Genomic DNA, 24,322 nt, shown 5'->3' on the forward strand with positions numbered 1-24,322 from the left:
AAGGGGTGAATTTAACTCAGATGACCACTATATCTACTACTGTGGACAAGAATCCTTTAGAAGAAATGGAGTAGCCCTCATAGTTGACAAAAGAGTATGAAATGCAGTACTTGTGTGTAACTTCAAAAACAACAGAATGATCTCAGTTCATTTCCAAGGCAAACCATTCAACATCACAGTAATCCAAGTCTATGCCCCAAACACTAATGCTGAAGAAGCTGTACTCAAACAGTCTATGAAGATCTACAAGGCCTTCTAGAACTAACACCAAAAAAAAAAAAAAAAAAAGATGTTCTTTTCATCACAGGGGGTTGGAATGCAAAAGTAGGAAGACAAGAAATACCTGGAGAAATGGGCAAGTTTGGCCTTGGAGTACAAAATGAAGCAGCGCAAAGGCTAATAGAGTTTTGGTGAGAGAAAACTCTGGATGTAGCAAACACCCTCTTCCAGCAACACAAGACATGACTCTACGCATGGACATCACCAAATAGTCAATACCGAAATCAGAGTCATTCTATTCTTTGCAGCCAGGATGGAGAAGCTCTATACAGTCGGCAAAAACAAGACCCTGAGCTGACTGTGGCTCAGATCATGAGATCCTTATTGCAAAATTCAGATTTAAATTGAAGAAAGAAGGGAAAACCACTAGACCATTCAGGTATGAACTAAGTTAAATCCCTTATGATTATACAGAGGAGGTGACAAATAAATTCAAGGGATTAGATCTGATAGAGTGCCACAAGAACTATGGAAGGAGGTTTGTGACATTGTACAGGAGACAGGGATCAAGACCATCCCCAAGAAAAAGAAATGCAAGAGGCCAAAATGGTTGTCTGAGAAAGCCTTACAAATAGCTGAGAAAAGAAGAGATGCCAAAAGCAAAGGAGAAAAGAAAAGATATACCCTACTGATTTCACAGTTCCAGAGATGGCAAGGAGAGATAAGAGAGTCTTCTGAAGTGAACAATACAAAGAAATAGAGAAAATAATAGAATGGGAAAGATTAGAGATCTCTTCAAGAAAAACTGGAGATACCAAGGGAACATTTCATGCAAGAATGGGCATGATAAAGGACAGAAATGGTAAGGACCTAACAGAGGCAGAAGAGATTAGGAAGAGGTGGCAAGAATACACAGAGGTCTTAAAGTCCCAGATAAACATGACGGTGTGGTCATTTACCTACAGCCAGACATCTTGAAGTGTGAACTCAAGTGAACTTTTAGGAAGCATTATTATGAACAAAGCTATTGGAGGTGATAGAATTCCAGCTGAGTTATTTCAAATCTTAAAAGATGATACTGTTAAAGCGTCACATTCAATATGCTATCAAATTTGGAAAACTCAGGGATGGCCACAGGACTGGAAAAAATCAGTTTTCATTCCAATCCCAAAGAAAGGCAATGCTAAAGAATGTTCAAACTATCATACAATTGTGCTTATCTCATACCAGCAAGGTAATGCTCAAAATCCTTCAAGCTAGGCTTCAACAGTACATGAACTGAGAACTTTCAGATGTACAAGCTAGGTTTAGAAAAGGCAGAGGAACCAGAGATCAAATTGCTAACATTTATTGGGTCAGAGAAAAACCAAGGAATTCCAGACAAATACCCATTTCTGCTTCACTGATTCTGCTAAAGCCTTTGACTTCTGGATCACAACAAATTGTGGAAAATTCTTAAAGAGATGGGAATACCAGACCCCCTAATCTGCCTCCTGAGAAATCTGTATGCAAGTCAAGAAGAAACAGTTAGAACTGGACATGGAAAAACAGACTGGTTCAAAATTGGGAAAAGAGTACCTCAAGGCTGTATGTTGTCACCCTGCTTATTTAACTCATATACAGTGTACATCATGTAAAATTCTGGGTTGGATAAATCACAAGCTTGAATCAAGATTGCCAGGAGAAATATCAACAACCTCAGATATGCAGATGATACCACTCTAATGTCAGAAACTGAAGAGGAACTAAAGAGTCTCTTGATGAGCATAAAAGAAGAGAGTGAAAAAGCTGGCTTAAAACTCAACATACAGAAACTAAGATCATGGCATCTGGTCCCATCACTTCATGGCAAATAGGTAAAAAGTGAAAACAGTGGCAAATTTTATTTTCTTGGACTCCAAAATCAATATAGATGATAAAATTAAAAGATGCTTGCTCCTTGGAAGAAAAGTTGTGACAAACCTAGCATATTAAAAAGCAGAGACATCATTTTACTGACAAAGGTCTGTATAGTCAAAACTATGGCTTTTCCAATAAGGGAGCTTCCTGGGTGGCACAGTGGTAAAGAATCTGCCTGCCAGTGTAGGAGACACAAGAGACATGGGTTCAGTCCCTGAGTCGGGAAGATTCCCTGGAGTAGGAAATGGCAACCCACTCCAGTATTTTTGCCTGGAAAATCCCATGGAGAGAAGAACCTGGTGGGCTATATCCATGGGGTCACAAAGAGTCGGACACGACTAAGCACACACACAAACGGTTTTTCCAGTAGTCTTGTATGAACGTGAGACTTGGACCATAAGGAAGGCTGAGTGCCAAAGAATTGATTCTTTTGAGTGCTGGAGAAGACTCTTAAGAGTCCCAGGATTGGGTTGCCATTTCCTATTCCAAGGGATCTTCCAAGGGAATAGAAGCTGCATCGCCTGCATTGGCAGGCAGACTCTTCACCACGGATTCACCAGGGGGAGCTTGTTTTATGTAAGTAAGATAATCAACTAGAGCTCTCATTTCTTGTTTCAAAGTACAGATGAAAATGTGAAATTTATTATTTTTTAATTCTGAGACTTGGTCTATATAAATATGTGCACCATGCATTTAAGACAAGACAAAAAAATAATGATAGTAGAGGGATAAGGCAAACTTATAAACCAAAGCTCTATACTATGGTAACTAACCAAAGTATTAATGCAGTTGTCCAGGTAGTCAGACTGTAATTAGTAATTGTCTGACTTTCTCATATATCACTTTCAATGGTTTTAGAAATCAAACTCCATTAATGGAGAGCAATCTGATATAATCTGTTTCTATCTTCAGTTCAGTTCAGTCGTTCAGTCGTGTCCAGCTCTTTGTGACCCCATGAATCGCGGCACACCAGGCCTCCCTGTCCATCACCAACTCCTGGAGTTCACTCAGACTCATGTCCATCGAGTCAGAGATGCCATCCAGCTATCTCATCCTCTGTTGTCCCCTTCTCTTCCTGCCCCCAACCCCTCCCAGCATCAGAGTCTTTTCCAATGAGTCAACTCTTCGCATGAGGTGGCCAAAGTACTGGAGTTTCAGCTTTAGCATCATTCCTTCCAAAGAAATCCCAGGGCTGATCTCCTTCAGAATGGACTGCTTGGATCTCCTTGCAGTCCAAGGGACTCTCAAGAGTCTTTTCCAACACCACAGTTCAAAAGCATCAGTTCTTCAGTGCTCAGCTTTCTTCACAGTCCAAAACTCTCACATCCATACATGACCACTGGAAAAACCATAGCCTTGATTAGACGGACCTTAGTCGGCAAAGTAATGTCTCTGCTTTTGAATATGCTATCTAGGTTGGTCATAACTTTTCTTCCAAGGAGTAAGCTTCTATTAATTTCATGGCTGCAATCACCATCTGCAGTGATTTTGGAGCCCAAAGAATTAAAGTCTGACACTGTTTCCACTGTTTCCCCATCTATTTCTCATGAGGTGATGGGGCGAGATGCCATGATCTTCGTTTTCTGAATGTTGAGCTTTAAGCCAACTTTTTCACTCTCCTCTTTCACTTTCATCAAGAGGCTTTTTAGCTCCTCTTCACTTTCTGCCATAAGGGTGGTGTCATCTGCATATCTGAGGTTATTGATATTTTTCCCGGCAATCTTGATTCCAGCTTGTGTTTCTTCCAGTCCAGCGTTTCTCATGATGTACTCTGCATATCTTAATCTCCTCCATTTATGATATTATTCCAAGTTTAGATATCTACCTATTATTATTTCTTTCTTGCCATTCAATGTTCCTGTGGGGCAACACTAGAAATGAACTTCTTTAATAATTTTCAAAATGTCCATAGGAAGGAAATATTATTAAGGAAAGGGTAAAAACCTTTCTTGTGAACCAATCAGCCTATCCTTCTGATCACAATCTAATACAGTAAGTATGCTACTGGAAAAGAAGCAAAGCCAAGGCAGTCTGTCCCTGTAGAAACTCATTGCCTTGATCTAATTCCTCACCTGTCTCTGCATTCATGCCTTCTGCTATAAGACTGAAGTTTCTATCACCAAAGATTTTTTTTTTTAATGAGACTTTATACAAGAAGAGGCTTGAGAAAGATTTCTGCTTCTACTCTCTCAGATCCCTGCCACCATCATGGCACAATTTCCTGGCTACTCTTCTGGAGGAATGTGAGAAATAATAGGAGAAATGATCTTCCAGGTGAGGTCGTTCTAGGTCACTTAGCTCCCAGATGACCCTCTAGCTGACTGCAGATTCATTAGTGAGCCAAGCCAAGATCAGCAGAGCCCACTTCATACCAAACTCATGAGAAATAAAAAATGATTGTAGTTTTAAGCCACTACACGTGGGAGTTATTTTTAGTCAAAAGCAAAGACAAAAAACAAACCCTAACTGATACTGTTGTATAACTATTCCATCTTAGAAAATAGGGCTATAACAAAATGAATATTTGGAAATAAAGACAAGGAGCATAAGAGGAGTCAATAGATCATAAAAAGCTCAAAACAATGTGAATGTATCCATGTACTCCAAACATAGGCCTGGCCAGATTTTATTGTTGAGAATAAAATAAAACATATATAAAAGTCTTTCTGTGAAAACTCAGGCAAAAATATTTCCAAGAGAAAAATAAATTTTTTATACTTTAAAAATGATGCAAAATGAGGAGAAAAGCAAAATTACAAAAGTAACAGCAAGATGGCCAAAGATTACAAGAATAACTTTGTAAGTAAATCCAAAGAAATGATTTAAATTCAACAATGGTAAACCAGGAAGTCAATGGAATAACTAAACTCTAAGATTATAAAGTTAGGAGGATTATGGAATTCTCTCTCTCATTACAACTGCTCCAAATCTTATGAGTATGAAAAGGAACAGGAATTGAGAGAGTCCCATAGCAGCAGGGTTGGGGGATAGATGCTGATACAATCTTAATCTCCTTGTCTTAAAGATCTGACTTTTCTTTATTCATATAGATACTCTTAGTATTCCTCCCCTACTCTCCTCCTACTTGCCTCAGATAGCTCTTTCTTTTTCAGTTCAGTTCAGTCGCTCAGTCATGTCCGACTCTTTGCGACCCCATGGGTCGCAGCACGCCAGGCCTCCCTGTCCATCACCAACTCCTGGAGTTCACTCAGACTCACGTCCATCAAGTCAGTGATGCCATCCAGCCATCTCATCCTCTGTCGTCCCCTTCTCCTCCTGCACCCAATCCCTCCCAGCATCAGAGTCTTTTCCAATGAGTCAACTCTTCGCATGAGGTGGCCAAAGTACTGGAGTTTCAGCTTTAGCATCATTCCTTCCAAAGAAATCCCAGGGCTGATCTCCTTCAGAATGGACTGGTTGGATCTCCTTGCAGTCCAAGGGACTCTCAAGAGTCTTCTCCAACACCACACTTCAAAAGCATCAATTCTTTGGCGCTCAGCCTTCTTCACAGTCCAACTCTCACATCCATACATGACCACAGGAAAAACCATAGCCTTGATTAGACGGACCTTAGTCGGCAAAGTAATGTCTCTGCTTTTGAATATGCTATCTAGGTTGGTCATAACTTTTCTTCCAAGGAGTAAGTGTCTGTTAATTTCATGGCTGCAATCACCATCTGCAGTGATTTTGGAGCCCCCAAAATAAAGTCTGACACTGTTTCCACTGTTTTCCCATCTATTTCCCATGAAGTGATGGGACTGGATGCCATGATCTTCGTTTTCTGAATGTTGAGCTTTAAGCCAACTTTTTTGCTCTCCTCTTTCACTTTCATCAAGAGGCTTTTTAGCTCCTCTTCACTTTCTGCCATAAGAGTGGTGTTATCTGCATATCTGAGGTTATTGAAATTTCTCCCCGCAATCTTGATTCCAACTTGTGTTTCTTCCATCCCAGCGTTTCTCATGATGTACTCTGCATAGAAGTTAAATAAGCAGGGTGACAATATACAGCCTTGAAGTACTCCTTTTCCTATTTGGAACCAGTCTGTTGTTCCATGTCCAGTTCTAACTGTTGCTTCCTGACCTGCATACAGATTTCTCAAGAGGCAGGTCAGGTGGTCTGGTATTCCCATCTCTTTCAGAATTTTCCACAGTTTATTGTAATCCACACAGTCAAAGGCTTTGGCATAGTCAATAAAGCAGAAATAGATGTTTTTTTGGAACTCTCTTGCTTTTTCCATGATCCAGCGGATGTTGGCAATTTGATCTCTGGTTCCTCTGCCTTTTCTAAAACCAGCTTGAACATCAGGGAGTTCACGGTTCACATATTGCTGAAGCCTGGCTTGGAGAATTTTGAGCATTACTTTACTAGCATGTGAGATGAGTGCAATTGTGCGATAGTTTGAGCATTCTTTGGCAATGCCTTTCTTTGGGATTGGAATGAAAACTGACCTTTTCCAGTCCTGTGGCCACTGCTGAGTTTTCCAAATTTGCTGGCATATTGAGTGCAGCACTTTCACAGCATCATCTTTCAGTATTTGAAACAGCTCAACTGGAATTCCATCACCTCCACTAGCTTTGTCCATAAAAAGTGCTCGTGTGAGGGTGTGTGTGCATGTATGTGCCACATTAAAATTCTATTTTAAAACAAATGTTTCCATTCTCATTATAAAACATAGTCAAGCAAACATAAATTCGGTAATTTTTCCTTTTTTTGAATGCGAGTCTTGGATTTTTTTTTTTTTCTGGGTTACACTGACTTGGCATTTTACTTTTCAAAAGAGGTTTCTTTCTCTTAAAACAGTGCACACTGAAAACACTATATCATTAATGATTTTACTGTTTTTGACTCTTTAGAATTTTTGTCTTAATGGTGACAAAGACTTAAAAGATAATTTTTTTTTTACAGATAGCATTATCAAAGAACAGTGTTTTCAACAGAAAATAGGTGTTGGGCAATAAAAATATTACCATGAAATACATACAATATTGTAATGCTCCCAAAACTATCCTATTGGCTCAAGGCAGAAGCATGCATAATGTCAAGCATTCCAAATAATGCCCTGCCCTAACCAAGGCATTGGTGGTGGAATTCTCACTTGCCACATGGGAGGCTGGGGATCGATTCCCAGCCGATGCAAAAGGCAGATTGTTTTCTTTGGGCTTCCTTCGTGGCTCAGCTGGTAAAGAATCTGTCTGCAATGTGGGAAACCTGGGTTTGATCCCTGGGTTGGGAAGATCCCCTGGAGAAGGGAAAGGCTACCCACTCCAGTATTCTGGCCTGGAGAATTCCATGGACTGTATAGTTCATGCGGGCACAAAGAGTTAGACATGACTGATCGACTTTCACTTTCACTTTTCACTTTCATTCCACAGCTGAATGTAAGACTTAAAATACTGAGTAAGCCCATCACTGGCATTTCATTCTATTCTAAGAATCACCACAAGAATCTCTATGCTCAAACCTTAGTGTCCCAGCACCCCACTTCACATAGTAAGAAGCTATAATGAACAAAGATCTTAAAACTAGACAATTTAAACATGGAATATATTTTAAATATAGGAAAAGAGAGAAATACACCTACCCAGATCTTTTATAGCAGATGAAGTCAGCATGGGATCTAAACTCACAAGTATGGCTGAAAATAATAACCATGGGGTGGTTTTCAAAAGCAATTTATTCACAGATGCCAGATACCAAAGGATTAAGGTATAGTTGATCAGAAAGCCAGGAATCGTAATGAAAACTATCTGCAAAGAAATTTCATAGATAGAAAAATCAAATTGCATTTGTATTCCATTTTTAAAAGCAAAATCAGGATACTGAAGATGTAGGATCACATTAGAATCACATTAAATCCATCAAAGGGAAATTTTCAATTATCTTACTTAACAACTATGTGCTTGACACTCTGGATAAGGAAAAAATTGCAGTGAGAGTCTTAGAATCTTAGAAATCCTAGTTATAGGAAATATTATAATTAAAAAGCAACTTTTATACAAACTACTACATATAGATAAACAACAGGGTCCTACTATAAAGCACAGGGAATTATATCCCCTGGATATATATATATATTCCCAGGATATATATATATATATTATATATATCCTGTAATAAACCATAAGGGAAAAAATAAAATTTTAATTACCTTGATAAAGACATTGAATATAGATATGTATGTGTGAAGGTATATACATAGATACCATATAAATATACTATATGTTACATATGTATAATATATATACACATTTAACAATGGAGAAAAACTGAAACATAGCTTATTAACACAGAAAAAAGAAAAAAAAATTAGAAAGAAGTTACAAAAGAGTGGGGGTGGGGGGAGGAAAGAGAAAAGAAAATAATAGAAAGATTGCATGGAAATGGCAGAGGACCAGGGTAAAGATAGGAAGGAAAATTCTATTATTTCAGAACTGGAACCTGGCCTTCTGCCTTCCCACTCTTGGGAAGTTGCCTTCTATTTTCTCTTATTCTCCTGTGGTGGTTATTTAGCATGATTTTATGACCAACAGACTTGGGAAAATATGCTGATTGTTCCTTAAAGTACCTGTGAGAATTCACAAATATACTCCCATGTGCACTACAGCATTATTCACAACAGCCAAACGTTAAGCAATCTAAATTTCCACCTATAGATGAATGGATAAGGAATACGCATTATGTACGTATATACATGTATGGAATATTATTCAGTCATAAGAAAAAGAAGGAAATCTTGCCATTTGCCACAATACAAGTGGATCTTGAGGGCATATACAAAGTGAAATAAATCATAAGAGAAAGACAAACGCCATATAATCTCACTTATGTGTGGAATCTAAAGAAACAAATTCATAGATTTGGAGAACAGATTTATGGTTGACAGAGGCAGGCAATCAGGTTAGTTGGGAGATGAAGGTGTGAAATGCATAAAATTGGTCATAAGGCACCAATTTCCAATTATAAAATAAGTAAAGCATAGGGACATAATATCAGTATGGTGACTACAGTTAACAGCAATAATGCATTTCAAATACAGCCAACAGTATATTGATCACTCATTCCTATTTAAAACAGAGTAGCTATTGTTGAGAAAGGCCATAAGACTAGCAGAAAAGGTCTACAACTAAAGATATAAAGAAACCATGACAACTCAAGTGCCCATTAACAGATGAATAGATACGGGGATGTGGATTTTATATTCAATAGAATATTATTCAGCCATAAAAAGAATGGAAGGCAGCTATGCTCACCACTATACAACCAACGCAAGAATAAAATTCTGCCATTTGCAGCGATATGGATGGACTTAGAGAACATTATGTTTAGTGAAATCAATCAGAGAAAGATAAATACTGTATATCATTTATATGTGGACTCTAAAAAATATATAAATGAATATATATGCAAAAGAGAAATAGATTCATAGATATAGAAAACAAATTAGTGCTTACCAAAAGGGAAAGGTAAGTGAGGTAGGGACGAATTAAGTGTATGGGGTTGACGGAATGTATAAAATAAGCAACAAGAACATATTGTATAGCACAGAGAATTATAGCCATTATCTCTTAATCTCAAAATATACTGATTCACTACACTGTACATCTGAAACTAACATAATATTTTCAATCAACTATATTTTTTTAAAAAAGAAAACACACAATGAGATGGGAAGAAGGGCCAGAGGCACTATAGAGCCAAGACCCATGCCCACAGTGAGTGAGCCACAACTAAAAGGAGAATTACAATTGCAGAGTTTCTCTCTTAGAAGTGAAGAGTCCAGTCCCTGCATCAGGATCTCCGGCCTGGGGGTTCTGCACCATAGCAATGATATTACTAGGACATTTGGGTGTGAAGGCCAGGAGGACTTGCTTTTGGAATAGACAAGACGGCTGTGAGAAATAGAACCTCCGCTCTTAAAGGGCACACACAAAATCTCAGATGCTCTGGCACCCAAGGCAGAAACAATAATTTGAAAGGATCCAGGGTCAGCCCCACCTGCTGATCTTGAAAAGTCTTTCAGAGTGGAATGATGCCCCAGAGACATAGACACAGCTGGTAGCCATTTCGGGGAACTTGTTCTACCATGTGGACCCTGGTCCTGGCAAGTGCCATTTGGGAATCCTTCGTCTAGCTTATTGATCTGCAGAATCTGGCCCTGCATGTTGGCAAAAGTATTGGAACACCTCAGGACAAGCAGCTACCTGGGTGAGGATACAGCTTTGCCTACCAGTAGGCTAGTTTCCTTAAGACTCCTTGAGTGCACAGCTAACCTGGGACACAGCCCTGTTCATCAAAAAGCCTAGGGTCCAACCCCATACATCAGTATACTGGCACTAGTCCTAGGATCCTCTTGAGTCTCTACACTCAGCTGGAGGAACCTGGTTTCACCCACTATCAAGCTGGCACTAGCCCCAGGATGCATCCTCACCCACCAGTGGGTAGACATGAACCCAGGAACCACAAGAGCACCAAAGCCATCCAGATGAACAGGACAGCGCTTGCTCCAGGTCCCCCCTGGATCATGGCCCTGCCCATCAGCAAGCCAATACTAGCCCTGGGACCCCCACCACCCAGCATATCAGCAAGCTGATACCAGCTCCAAGACACTTTCGATGCCCCTGGGATTCAGCCCTACTCACCAATAGGTCAACATGAACTTTGGAGCACCCCAGGCCCTTAATCAGCTATATCAGGAACTGGACCTACCAACCAGCAGGCAAACACTAGATACATGATCCCTGGCCCCACAGAAACCCACTCCAAAACACAGCTCTGCCTACCAGTGGGCCAGCCCTAGCCCCAGGACCCCCAAGGGATCTGCAGCCAGCTGCCTGAGTCCACGCCCTTCCCACCAGCAGCTGGCAGCATCTACACAAGGCAGAGCCTAGAAAACAACTGAACTGGGCCAGCCACATCTGTCAGACTTTCCATGGTAGTCAGCCTGCTGCAAGAGATGGACCCATGTATCTAATGTAAGAAGAACCCCTAGAGCATGTAGCTCTGGTGAAGAGAGGGGAGTGTGTCACTGGGGCACAGAGGACTTCTCCTAAAAAAAACCACTTCCCCAACGTTGGAAAATGCAATGAACTTATCAGATACATATAAACAAAATAGCATATGAGGCAGAATGAAGCAACAGTGGAGTATGTTCCAAATATATATTTGAAGGAAGAAGATAAAAGCTCAGAACTAAGTGAAGTAGAGATAAGCAAGAACTCAAGCTGGTTTTAGAAAAGGCAGAGGAACCAGAGATCAAATTGCCAACATCTGCTGCATCATGGAAAAAGCAAGAAAGTTCCAGAAAAACATCCATTTCTGCTTTATTGACTATGCCAAGGCCTTTGACTGTGTAGATCAAAATAAACTGTGAAAGATTTGAGAGAGATGGGAATACCAGACTACCTGACCTGCCTCTTGAGAAATCTGTATGCAGGTCAGGAAGCAACAGTTAGAACTGGACATGGAACAACAGACTGGTTCCAAATAGGAAAAGGAGTACCTCGAGGCTGTATATTGTCACCCTGCTTATTTAACTTCTATGCAGAGTACATCATGAGAAACACTGGACTGGAAGAAACACAAGTTGGAATCAAGATTGCCAGGAGAAATATCAATAACCTCAGATATGCAGATGACACCACCCTTATGGCAGAAAGTGAAGAGGAGCTAAAAAGCCTCTTGATGAAAGTGAAAGAGGAGAGCGAAAAAGCTGACTTAAAGCTCAACATTCAGAAAACAAAGATCATGGCATCCGGTCCCATCACTTCATGGGAAATAGATGGGGAAACAGTGGCAACAGTGGCAGACTTTAATTGTTTGGGCTCCAAAATCACTGCAGATGGTGATTGCAGCCATGAAATTAAAAGACACTTACTCCTTGGAAGAAAAGTTATGACCAACCTAGATAGCATATTCAAAAGCAGAGACATTACTTTGCCGACTAAGATCCGTCTAGTCAAGGCTATGGTTTTTCCTGTGGTCATGTATGGATGTGAGAGTTGGACTGTGAAGAAGGCTGAGCGCCAAAGAATTGATGCTTTTGAAGTGTGGTGTTGGAGAAGACTCTTGAGAGTCCCTTGGACTGCAAGGAGATCCAACCAGTCCATTGTGAAGGAGATCAGCCCTGGGATTTCTTTGGAAGGAATGATGCTAAAGCTGAAACTCCAGTACTTTGGACACCTCATGCGAAGAGTTGACTCATTGGAAAAGACTCTGATGCTGGGAGGGATTGGGGGAAGAGGAGAAGGGGACGACAGAGGATGAGATGGCTGGATGGCATCACTGACTCGATGGACGTGAGTCTGAGTGAACTCCAGGAGATGGTGATGGAAAGGGAGGCCTGGCGTGCTGCGATTCATGGCGTCTCAAAGAGTCGGACACGACTGAGCGACTGAACCGAACTGAACCGAACCGAAATGTTCATTGATAGATGGATAAAGAAGATGAGAATACATACATATGCACACAATGGAAGACTACTGAGCAACAAAAGAGAATGAAATCTGATCATTTGCAACAACATGGATGGACCTAGAGGGTAGCATGCTAAGTGAACAAACACAGAACAGAAACAGATTCATAAACAGAACAAACAGGTAACCACCTGGAGAGGGGATTTTGAGAAGGAAAGAATTAGCTGTGGGAGATTAAGAAGTACAAACTTTCAGTACAAAACAAATGAGTCACAGGTTTGAAACGTACGGTGTTGGGAATACAGTCAATAACTAATATTTTTGTATGGTGACATACTGTAACTAGAATTATTGTGATGATCACTTTGAAAAGTATACAAATATTGAATCACTATATTGTATAACAGGAATTAGCACAGTGATGTAAGTCACTTATACTTCAAAAATAAATAAACAAGCAAACAAACTCATAGAAAAGGAGATCACAGTTGTGGTTATCAGAGATAGGGGTAACCACAGGGGAAGTGAGAAGGAGAATTGGATGAAGACAGTACAAAGATACCAACTTACAAACTTCTAATTATAAGATAAATAAGTAATAGGAATATAATGTATAACAACATGATAAATATGATTAACATTGCTGTATGTTATATAAGTTGTTAAGAGAGTAAATCCTAAGAATTTTCATTACAAAGAAAAATATTTTTTATATTTCTTTAATTTTGTAACTGCATAAAATGATGGATATTCACTAAACATTATGATAATCATTTCATGATGCATATTAATTATTATGCTGTAGCCCTTAAACTTATATAGTGATCTATGTTGATTATATCACAATAAAACTGAAGAAACAAAAAGATTCCATAAAAATTGAAAGTCCAAATGAAAAAATAAAATGAACCTGAACATGCATCTCATATCATTAAAAATTAGCTCAAATTAGATCATAGGCCTAAATGTGAAATATGAAATTATTAAACTTCTAGAAGAAAACATAGAAAATCTTAGTGACCTTGAATTAGGAAATAATTTTTTAATATGACATAAAAACACAAATTGTAAAAGGAAAATTTTTCAATATTTGGTCAAATTGGACTTTATCAAAAATAAAAATTTTTGGGAAAAAGAAGAATACAATGCTACCAAAGCAGAGATCTACTATTTTTGATTGTGAATCTAAGACATACATGGAAGACAATGAAACTATTATGTAATTATTAAAGAACCAGCTAAAAACAATATGTAATGGATTTTTAAAATCAATTTAATTGAATATAATTTATCTTTCTTAGGGATGATTTTTTAAAATAATGCCTGTGAAGTCACTATGTAATTTTTTTCGCCTGGCATCTATTTGAGACTTTAAGAATAAAGCTATAGAAATCATCTCCTAATTTTTTCTGATTATTAATTAATATTCAAAAGAAATATAGTATATGGAAATAATAAATAATGAGAAAATTAGTCATTCTACTTATACCCCATGACCTTGGAAATTACTGTCTATGCTGAAAGTCACATTAATATTTGGACAAATTTCTAAGGTAAATAAAATTAAATTGAATTATTTAAAAAAAAGGTTAGATTAGGGATTGACTCACTGATACATTGGTAAGGAACTGACTTCAAAGAAATTCTGAGGGAATTCTCTAGATTGATGAAAATTTTTATATCTTGATTGGGTGATGGTTACACAGGTATTTGTCAAAACTCATCAAACTGTATGCGCAAAATGTATGCACACTGCTGCATGTAAATTATATCTCAAAATAGTTTTTTAAATGTAAAAAAATTTTTTGTAAATTTTTTATAAGAAAAATTTTTTAAGTTTTTAAAATTAAGAAAAACATGAACATAGATAACATGTAGTAGCTCATGAGTGAATAATATTATTAAAAATAACATCTGCCAAAATAACTTCTTACTCTCCAAAATAACTTCTTACCTGCCAAAATAACTTGTGGAGCAGGTAAACATCCATATCAAATGCAACAGTAAAGATGATTATCGGTGTAAATAGATTAAAAAATAAGTGGGAATCCATCCATTGTATGGCATCTGCATATTCTTGGACCTAATAATATAAGACTGTTATTTTCTCATTTTCCCATTAGTCTGTTAGCATGGAATACATGTCAGGCATTCCTATCTCTAGCAAAAAATAAAAAGATACATCACAACATAGTAAGTGCTTAAGTCTTAACTCTGTTGGATTTTTGTTGTTCTTCATCAGATCATAACCAACTACAGCAAAAAGTTAATGGACATCTTTATGTCTAGTCTTTCTTTTTAAAGAAAAAAAAAGGAAGTACATTGACACAGGTACTAAAGGATATGGAGGAGATTTTCAGGCATACAAGAGAAAGAGATTTGGGGTAGATGGGTCATCATGAACAAAATCCACAAAGGAGTAAACAGGTACATCAAATTCCAGAAATTACATAATTAGCCATGGCTTATGTAGATGTGTATGGAAGAACAGTGGGATTAAGAGACTAGGAAGTCAATGCAGTTCATGAAATAATTAATTAGTGGCATTTATCATAAAATATTTAGTTGCAATTTTAAAACTTTATTATGGGTGTCTGTAACTAAGCAGGACTCTATGGGGCCTTCCCCAGATAGACCCCTCCCTCATAGCCTCTGCTTTAGCTCCTCTCTGAAGTATCTAAATAATAGAGTCTGATGAATATCTGCTGAGTTATTTTACAGATGCTAAACTCCCACCAAATGAAAGAAATAAACACATCCCCTCAGGAGTCTGGTTGGAAACAGGAAATATTTGCAATGATTTTACTTTACCTCACCATCAACCAATCAGAGAATTGTGCACAAGCTGATCACATACTCTGGGACTCCCCTCATTTGCCTTGTTTTTAAAATGCTTTGCTGAAACCCATCAGCGAAGACTTTTTGAGCACTAGATGTCTGGTACTCCTTGTATGGCACCTTATAATAGATGGTTTCCTTCAAGACAATCCACTGTCAGTAAATTGGCTTTCTTGCTTGAGGGTGAGCAGAGATGAGTGTGGTTAATTAACACATCCATTCAACATTCACTCATGAAGGAGACACTGAGTACCTACTGGTTAGATGATATTCTTGTATTTGGAATGTAATTCTTCACTGGTCTTTTGTGTTTCTCTGTACGTTATGGGTGGAGGCACTGATCGCTTTTCTTCCAGGAATATTTTCTTTCAAGAATATTTGTATGTACAGCTTTGGAAGATACAGCAAGTGTCTCCCTCCAGAACAAAGGGCAGGTTTACTATTACTGTCCAGTGTAATAAGGATAATATCTCTCTCTGGAGCAAGGGGGAAGATGAGCTCACTGCCCATCATAAAATAATTCAAGTTCTCTAAACTCAGATTTCCTCTCTTATAATGTAACCCATTGCATATGCAGATTTCACCTTGCCCTCTTTACTTCTGTTTATGGGGTTCATAGAATGGGACAAGAAAACCCTAGGCTCTGGATTCTGCTATTACTATGAGTAATAGAGTACTTTGTCTCTAGCCCAGGAGTCCCATGTGTTTTGTAGGATTGTGAAACTGTGGCAAGTTAATTTATGAGATTGAAGCCTGAGTAAAATCTTAGACCCTTCACAGCTCTAGACATAGGGGCCTTTCCTTTAAAGAGTTGTTGACAAATAGGAAAGTTTATAGAAGTATTTTAAGTCACACTTATGTAAAATATCATATGATTATGAAACCTGTTCATAACAAATGAAGTAGTAATCTGCTTCTGATTTTTGCCTGTATACGTGGTTTCCGTTATCACTTTTAACATCACTGATAGAATTTGTTTGAGAAAGTCAATCATTTTTACACACATTCCTATTTACATATTGATTAACTAAGGCAGGTGTTGGCAAACTATGGTCCCTGGGAACAAATCTGGCTTAATGCCTGTTTTTGGTAAATGAAGTATTATTGGAATACAGCTATGCCAATTTTCTTATGTATTGTCTGTGGCTGCTTTTAAATTACAGTGGCAGAATTGAGTAGCTGTGATAGAGATCATACAGCCTGTGTAGTCCAGAATATTCACTATATGGCTTTTTACAGAAAAAAACTTTGTTGCCAACCCCTGGGCTATTTAATGTGCCAGTAATGCATTCTACATTCCTTGTAGTAAGTATTCTCTCTTCTCTACCTGACTACAGCTGTTCCCAACTATTTAATATTACTGTAGATACCTTGGCTATATAGTTTGCTTTTTCTCTCACTTCTAACTCCATGTAAGAGGTTCAATGTATGTTTCTTGATACATTCCAAGCCAAGCATAGAGAGAACCTCCATTCTAATGGGAACCCTATGAAACATTCCTGAGGCAATAGATTGGTTCAGTGTCAGAATTATCTTGGTAATAGAGTCCTGTATCAGTAGTTCAAAGTCTTTCTGGGTTTCTATGTTGTTAGCCAATTTCTTGTCTAAGGTTTTGAATTATGATTAAATACTCAGCTACTCACACTCTCAGTAGCTATATGTGTATTCATTCTGAATTGCCTACCTAATTTGAGACCTAGGCTCTGTTTTGACAATGTTAAGCTGGATTTCAGCTTTTTCACACCTGGGTCCTTTTTCTACACAGCTGATCTAATGTTATTTGCATCACAAGCATATATGGTAGAGCAGATACGCTTACAAATTTTCTTAAGCCATCTTCATATGAATCTTAGATATACTAAGGAAAATAAAATACACATATTTACTATACACACCTGGTCAGATGTAAAACTTAGCATTTCAAAACTGCATCCAAGTAAAAATAATATCACAGGGAGAGGAATTGGAAAGTCTTTCAAGTGTTGGTTCAAAAGTGCTGCAAAAAATATGTCTATTGAAAGGCAATGAGATATCACACTTAACAGAACTTTAATTTGATATGACTTCTTAATATGAAGACAATGAAATATAGAAATATAGCAAGTAAGTGATGAAACAGTAACTGAAGCCCTCCTTCACACTTAAACACATAAAATCAGTATAATTGTAATCTACTAAACTCATGCTTTACTTCTTTTATGATGTGCATAATTTCCTTAGAATCTTTAGTAAACATTTCTAATAACCATTGGTTCTTGGGTTACTACTAAAATATTTGTAGTAATTTATGCACATGCTATAAATCAGCTTTCATTTCTTAAGCAATCCAGCAATGAGGGATTAATAAATAACTAAAATGAAATATCCTGGCTAATTCTCAATTTAACAGTGAGGAATTAGTATAACAATGAGGAAATCTAGCTACCTTTCCTTGTGGCTCAGACAGTAAAGAGTCTGCCTGCAATGCGGAAGACCTGGGTTTGATCCCTGGGTTGGGAATATCCCCTGAAGAAGGAAATGGCAACCCACTCAAGGATTATTTCCTGGAAAATCCCATGGATGGAGGAGCCTGGCAGGCTACAATCCATGGGGTCACAAAGAGCTAGATATTACTGAGTAACTAACACTACTTTCACTTCACTACCTATTAGAGAGCCTATAATGAATACTTAACTTTGTTCATTCTCTCAAAGTGCAATAAGCAATATCACAGCATTTCCTTCAGTTTAATGTTCCCTAATTATTTGTAATACAATTCTAATCAGGTCAAAGGATGCAAAATTGTGCTTTCTTTTGATTTCTACAGTGTTCTGTTCTTCTCAGCATATTTTACTGTTTGGGTAAAACCTAAGAAAACATCTGTGCTGTGCTGTGCTAAGCTGCTTCAGTAGGGCCAGACTCCGTGGCACCCTATGGATTGTGTCCCTCCAGGCTCCTCTATCCATGGGATTCTCCAAGCAAGAATACTGGAGTGGGTTGTCATGCCCTCCTCCAGGGGATCTTCCCCATCCAGGGATCAAACCCAAGTCTCTTATGTCTCCTGCACTGGCAGACGGCTTCTTTACCACTAGTGCCACATAGGAATCCCAAGAGAACACTTATCAAGGGGTTAAAAAGTAACTGAATCATTCAGAAGACCTATCACTTTGAAAATTCTTTTTCCAAGTAAAGAAAGATGTGGGACAGCTAACTTAAAAATATGGATGAAACTATAGTTTATGATAATGCAAGTTAACAATAAAATCCCTAACCTTTGATTTTCTGTTAATCTGATTCAATTCACCACATCACTTAAATCTAACCATAACTTAGCAAGTAAGAAGGTATGAACACTCTGAACTCAATAGAGGTGAAGAATATGAATCAGATTTACATGGTCTCTCTTTAGGGGCAGATTATTATTGGATTCATTTGATTGAAAATCTTGGGATAGAGGTATGAATTTAGAGAAGAAAACACTAATTTCCTACTATTGTTACCTTCCTTAATTCTATATGGTGACATATACAAAATACATCCACAGAATACACTGAAATAAAAAGAATTGCACCTACCTCCAATCATACAGATCAAAGACAGTATTATAATGATTTTCGGGAGTTCCTGAGAAGTTTGCAAGAATGAACGCCTAAAAACTTCCAGCCATTCATCAGTAAACTCTTTCCTAAGAAAAGTTAAATTAGAAATTTGGCCATCCATCCTGTGGTTTCTCACAGGCTGTCTGAATCCAACTCTCAGGACTCTGCAAAACTTGCCTAGAACAAAAACAAAGTTAGATTTTTCTTCTTGGTGGCCTCCTAAAGCTTTTCTTAAAAAGAGAAAGAAAAAGCCTATATTTGTCCTTATTTCCAGTAATTTCCTAGAGTCTGGCAAAATTAAGGATGCTTTCCTCTTCTATGATGTTTTCTATTTAAGTGATAAAGAAAAAGTGCAACCCCAAGTAAGAGGGACTATTCAGTGTCATCCTGTGTTCTTATGATACCAAGCACTAATCAGCTATTATTCATGCTGCATCTGTTCAACTGAAAAGAGGATTTTTCATCTAGCCAGTCACTGGGACTACACACTGGTACAGGTTATTTAGTTCTCAGGATGGACAACTGAGGGGTTTGCCCTCACTTATCTGAGCCTCTGGAAGCATGTTCAGGCAGCTATTCCAAAGTGGGAAGTGGTGGAGGGGGGCAGAATATTCTGATCTCTTTTCTTGTTATATCCAGAGAGAAAGCAATAGACCATGATGATATTCAATAATAATCATCTTTTATCTGCTTCAAGACATTCATGGGCCAGGTTTTCTCTAATTTTTAAATATTTTTATAGCAACTAAGAACCTAAGAAAAACATTGAAACCAAAATGATTTAAAACAGGAGAATTGTTACATGTTTCCATTGCTACTCTTGGAAGAAGAACAAGGGCCATGATGAGGCTTGGTCTGAAGAAATAGGTGATAGCTGCAGTCTGCCAATCTCACTTGCTTCCCATGGTAAGGAACGTTTTCCATCAGGGTCTTAAACTTCATGGAGGGCATTCTTCCAATTTGATCTCTCCTAATATTGGTTTAACATTTTCTAGCGTCTCTTAGCATCTCACCTTGCTGCCTTGCTAAGCAATCAATTAGTTACTACTAAACTTCCCCTCGTGATCCAGCAATGTCTTTTCCAGTTTCATATTTTATATACTTATTCGTTTTCTATATGCTCTTTTCTGACTATCTAAACAACGCTTTTGAAGGAAAACTAATTAAATAAATTATGCTTTTTGTGAACATTTTTGAAATAAATATATAAACAAACATTTCAAAAACAGGAAAAAATTTTGCACAATCATGTCATCTAGTGGCTCTTATATATTTTATTTACACAGTTGGGTTCATCCTTATATAATCATACTTTCTGCTTCTTTCCACATGGTATTATATCACTAGCATCAAAGAGCCTTGCAAACACTGTGCCATATTAGCACCAATGTGAAAGCGGCAACTCTCTGGTCTGACTGCGCACATGCAAAGGTCTGTTGGGCTGAGGCTTACAGCGTAAAAGACTCTGGATAACCTGTTGTTGGCTTCAGTTTTCTAATTTGTATAGTTTCCCAGAATTTATAACATTCTTTGAAATCACTTGGGGAGATATGATAACACTGGTGATGAGTCTTATCCCCACGATTCCTATTTAAATCAGTCTGCGTGGCAGCCTGGCTCCCCAAGTGATTTTAATGTGTAGCCAAGTTTAGTAACCACTGTGCTTCACCCAGTTCAAAGGCAACCTTGCTCAATTTTCTGTCTCTAAGCCAACATTTTTTTCCAACATTCTTGAGTCAGGTATTTTGAGAAAGGGTATCAGTGTCCTTCTGGTGAAGACCCCAGAAACACATCTGTAGTTGACAAGTTTGGGGTATTATGTGTCTCAGTGAGGGAGACATATCCACCTTGGGGCACTGTAGTAGAGGGTTTCAGTAAAAGGATATTCGAAAGAACTAATTATGGATCTGGGTAATATTGGAGAGGGATGGTCTAAGGAAGTGAGACTTTATTCTAACTTGGATGCTGTCAGAAAGCAAGGACAATTCTGTGGTTGGGTACTCAATAACTCTTACCTACAGGGAAGGCAAACTGGAATGGGGACAAAGCTGTACTGAGTGCAGAAGCAGCAGCCACTTAGTTTAGACAAGAATGAGAGGTGTTTGGTATTGGATGGGTTGCATGGTGACTTGTTCTGTCCAATTTTATTATCATCTCATAGTGACCTCATTTGATTTTGATGTTCTATGAGATTATTTATGTCAAATGAGAGAACAACATGGACTAGCTGTGAGCATCACACCAGCTTGTAGTAACACTGAGTGACATCTAGCCCTGAGTGTCAGACCAGTTTCCCCGTCTGGGGCTGCTTTTTTTTTTTTTTTTCTTTCACTTGTTGGTTTCGTTTTCCCTAGAATTTTTAAATTCCTTAACCTCATTGTAACATGTTAAGAACTGGGAGTAGACCAGAGGATCTTGATAATAGTATAGTGATACAGCAAAGTAAGCTCAGTTATCCTTCTAAAACAGACATTTTTAACCTTGGCTACATATTAGAATCAGAGAGTTTTAAAAATACAGGTATTTACCTGGGTGGCTCCCCAGAGGTTAATTTAATTGGTGTAAAGTGCAGCCTGAGTATTGGGAACCTTAAAATCTTCCCAGTGATTCTAATAGTCAGTCATTATTTAGCAGCACTGCTCTAGGAGAAATCTGTGCCATTAGGGAAGAACACTGAAAGACTGGTGTATTTGCTCTCAGAATCAAACTGGTTAGTAAAATATTGTCAATGTCACCTATTAATTTTCTCACTGTTACAAAGCAAAAGGGCTTGAACAAAAAGGAAAATATTTTCTGCATCATAGTTGTATACTTCTATATGCTCGCAGAATTTAATAGTTAAGGAGTCAATTGTTTTCCAAACTAAAAGCGGGGATACATGATCCCACAAGCAGGTTTCTCATTTCTAAAATAGCTTATTTAAAAACCTTAATAAGTGTTTGTATATTCAATTCTAATAAATCCCGTTTATAAAAGAATAAAATTACTCCAAATCTTAATTACACTTGAACTTTAGGGAAATATATGATCAAACTCAGCAGAATTTCACTGTTTGGCTGTGAAAACTCAAATCAGTTTATTCAATCTCCACTCCAAATTCTCCTAACAAACCTTTACTCCCACAAAATGATCTCGTTAAGTTAGCATGTAAATGCTAATATTATTCAAGCTTGACACTTTAAAAAATATGGGTAAAGAAGTAGCAGTTTAGATTAAACAGATTTTCAATGTAATTACAATTATTATTATTCAGGTTAAATTGACTTTTAACAATTTTGAATAAGTTTATGAGTCCATGTCGCATGCATTAAGGAAAAATACTGATTTATCTTAAAATTGCCACATGGGTTTCCTACATTAGCTTATCAGGAGAATTAAATAAAGCCGCAAATCTCTCTCTGTGTGAGGTTAATAACTGTCCTTTCAAATGGCACATGGATTTGTCCCCAGCATCAGTCAGCCTTGAGAAATTCTCTTTCCCATGGTGTGGAAATCATATTGATTCACTCTGTCCCTGAAAATGGTAAATATTTCTTCCTTTTAATCACTGCTTTTTGCAGGAATTAAGTGACAAAAGTATCCTGAAAAGAGTGCTGTGGAAGCCCAGTAATCTTAAGAAGCTGCAAAGCGCTCAGGATTGATTTTTAAAAAAAAACAAAACTGGAGTTGGATTCTCTGATCACACAAAACAGCAGCTTCTTACAGACGCTGCGAAAGTGGGCGGTCTGTTGCCTTCCTGATTTCCTCACTAGAATGAGCCTTTCCTCGCTCTCGGCTCTGCTCCATACACCTAAGATTAGCACGGCGTCAGTGTGGTTTCCTCTTGGTGCCTCGTAAGGCAAAGCGAATAAATACTAGGTAGGTGAGCCGTTTAGAAAGTTGATATGGGAAGTGTAATGGAGGAGGGGCAGGGGCTAAGGGACAGAAAGTCATACCGAGAGGCTGGTTGATCTTCGGGAAAGTCTGTGATTGGCTACCATACGAAAAGTGGAAACTACAAGACTAATAATGGTTGCTGAATCTGTAGCGGCAATACTGTGAAAGCATTTGTTTCCTCACCAGCGGGGAAGGGCAATTTCCTGAATGGGAAGCTAGAGGAAGACTCACCATCCAGAGCTTCAGGAGGAGTATCATGTAGTATGTAAGTGATAGGTGGAAGGTAGCTAATCCGTTCATCCAGAAACAGCCACAACCAACTGCAACCTCATTGACGGTTACTTGCTCTAAGCCCCGCCCCTGGCCTGCACCCATTGGCTTTAGGTTCACAACCCCTGACTTGATTGGCTGACAAAGTACAGTCGTAGAAAGTGCTACACAGCATCATTACCTCTGAAATGCTACGGCAATCCTTGTAGTTTTAAGGCTGTTGTATTTTAAAAATAAATAAATAACATAAGCAAGGATGAAAAGGAAACTCCAGAAATTGTATTGCTATATTAATTTCCACCAACTGATTTCCACCCCTGAAGCTACAAGGAACAGGTATCTGTATCATTCTTTTTTCTTTTTTTATTTGTGTGAAATTCAATGGAAGATAATTATGGTTTGTTTCTACAGTATCTACTGTGAATGATCTTATAAAATTCCATTATAGAAATGTTTTTGCTATGTCCCATACATTTGGGATCCTTGCGTGTTTATTTTTATCTCAAGGTACTTTTTGATTTCTTCGATTTTTTTCAGTAATCTATTGGTTGCTTAGTAGCATATTGTTTAGCCTCCATGTGTTTGTGGGCTTTTGTATTTTTTCCTTGCAATTGATTTCTTGTCTCAAAGCATTGTAGTCAGAAAAGATGTTTGATATGATTTTAATTTTCTTACATTTATTGAGACAAACTTTGTATCCTAGAATTTGATCTATCCTGGAGCATATTCCAAATGCACTTGAAAATAATGCATATTCTGTTCCTTTTGGATGGAATATTTTTTATAATTATACGAAGTCAATCTGGCTAATGTGTCATTTAAAGCAAGTGTTTCCTTATTACTTTCTTCCTGGATCATTTGATCACCACTTCTTTAGGGCAAAGGAGTCTGGTGTCCTGTCTTTCTTCCTGGATGATCTATCCATTTATCTAAGTAGGGTGTTACTCCAGGTAGCTCTTGACTTCCTACTTTTGCATTCCAGTCCCCTATGATGAAAAGGACATCGGTTTTGGGTGTTAGCTCTAGAAGGTCTTGTAGGTCTTCAGAGAACCATTCAACTCAGCTTCTTCAGCATTACTGGTTGGGGCATAGACTTGGATTACTGTGATATTGAATGGTTTGCCTTGGAAACGGAAAGAGATCATTCTGTTGTTTTTGAGATTGATCCAGGTATGCATTTTGGACTCTTTCATTCACTACAGTGGCTACTCCATTTCTTCCAAGGGATTC

The 24,322-nt window shown here is 38.0% G+C and overlaps 1 protein-coding gene across 1 annotated transcript in view; it reads right to left on the reverse strand.

Moving 5' to 3' along the window:
* Positions 1-23,197, reverse strand: part of SLC9C1 (solute carrier family 9 member C1) — a 116,352-nt gene extending 93,155 nt beyond the window's left edge. Inside the window, exons 1-7 of the mRNA XM_068968425.1 lie at positions 23,054-23,197; positions 22,650-22,800; positions 21,682-21,808; positions 18,923-19,032; positions 17,264-17,364; positions 14,485-14,613; positions 7,700-7,865 (exon numbers count right to left, since the gene is read on the reverse strand). Of these exons, the coding sequence (XP_068824526.1) occupies positions 7,700-7,865; positions 14,485-14,613; positions 17,264-17,364; positions 18,923-19,032; positions 21,682-21,808; positions 22,650-22,800; positions 23,054-23,197 (928 nt within the window). The remainder of the gene's footprint in view (positions 1-7,699; positions 7,866-14,484; positions 14,614-17,263; positions 17,365-18,922; positions 19,033-21,681; positions 21,809-22,649; positions 22,801-23,053) is intronic.
* Positions 23,198-24,322: the final 1,125 nt, after the last annotated feature.

The sequence above is a fragment of the Capricornis sumatraensis genome, chromosome 1 (genome assembly GCF_032405125.1).
Source record: "Capricornis sumatraensis isolate serow.1 chromosome 1, serow.2, whole genome shotgun sequence".
NCBI lineage: Eukaryota > Metazoa > Chordata > Mammalia > Artiodactyla > Bovidae > Capricornis > Capricornis sumatraensis.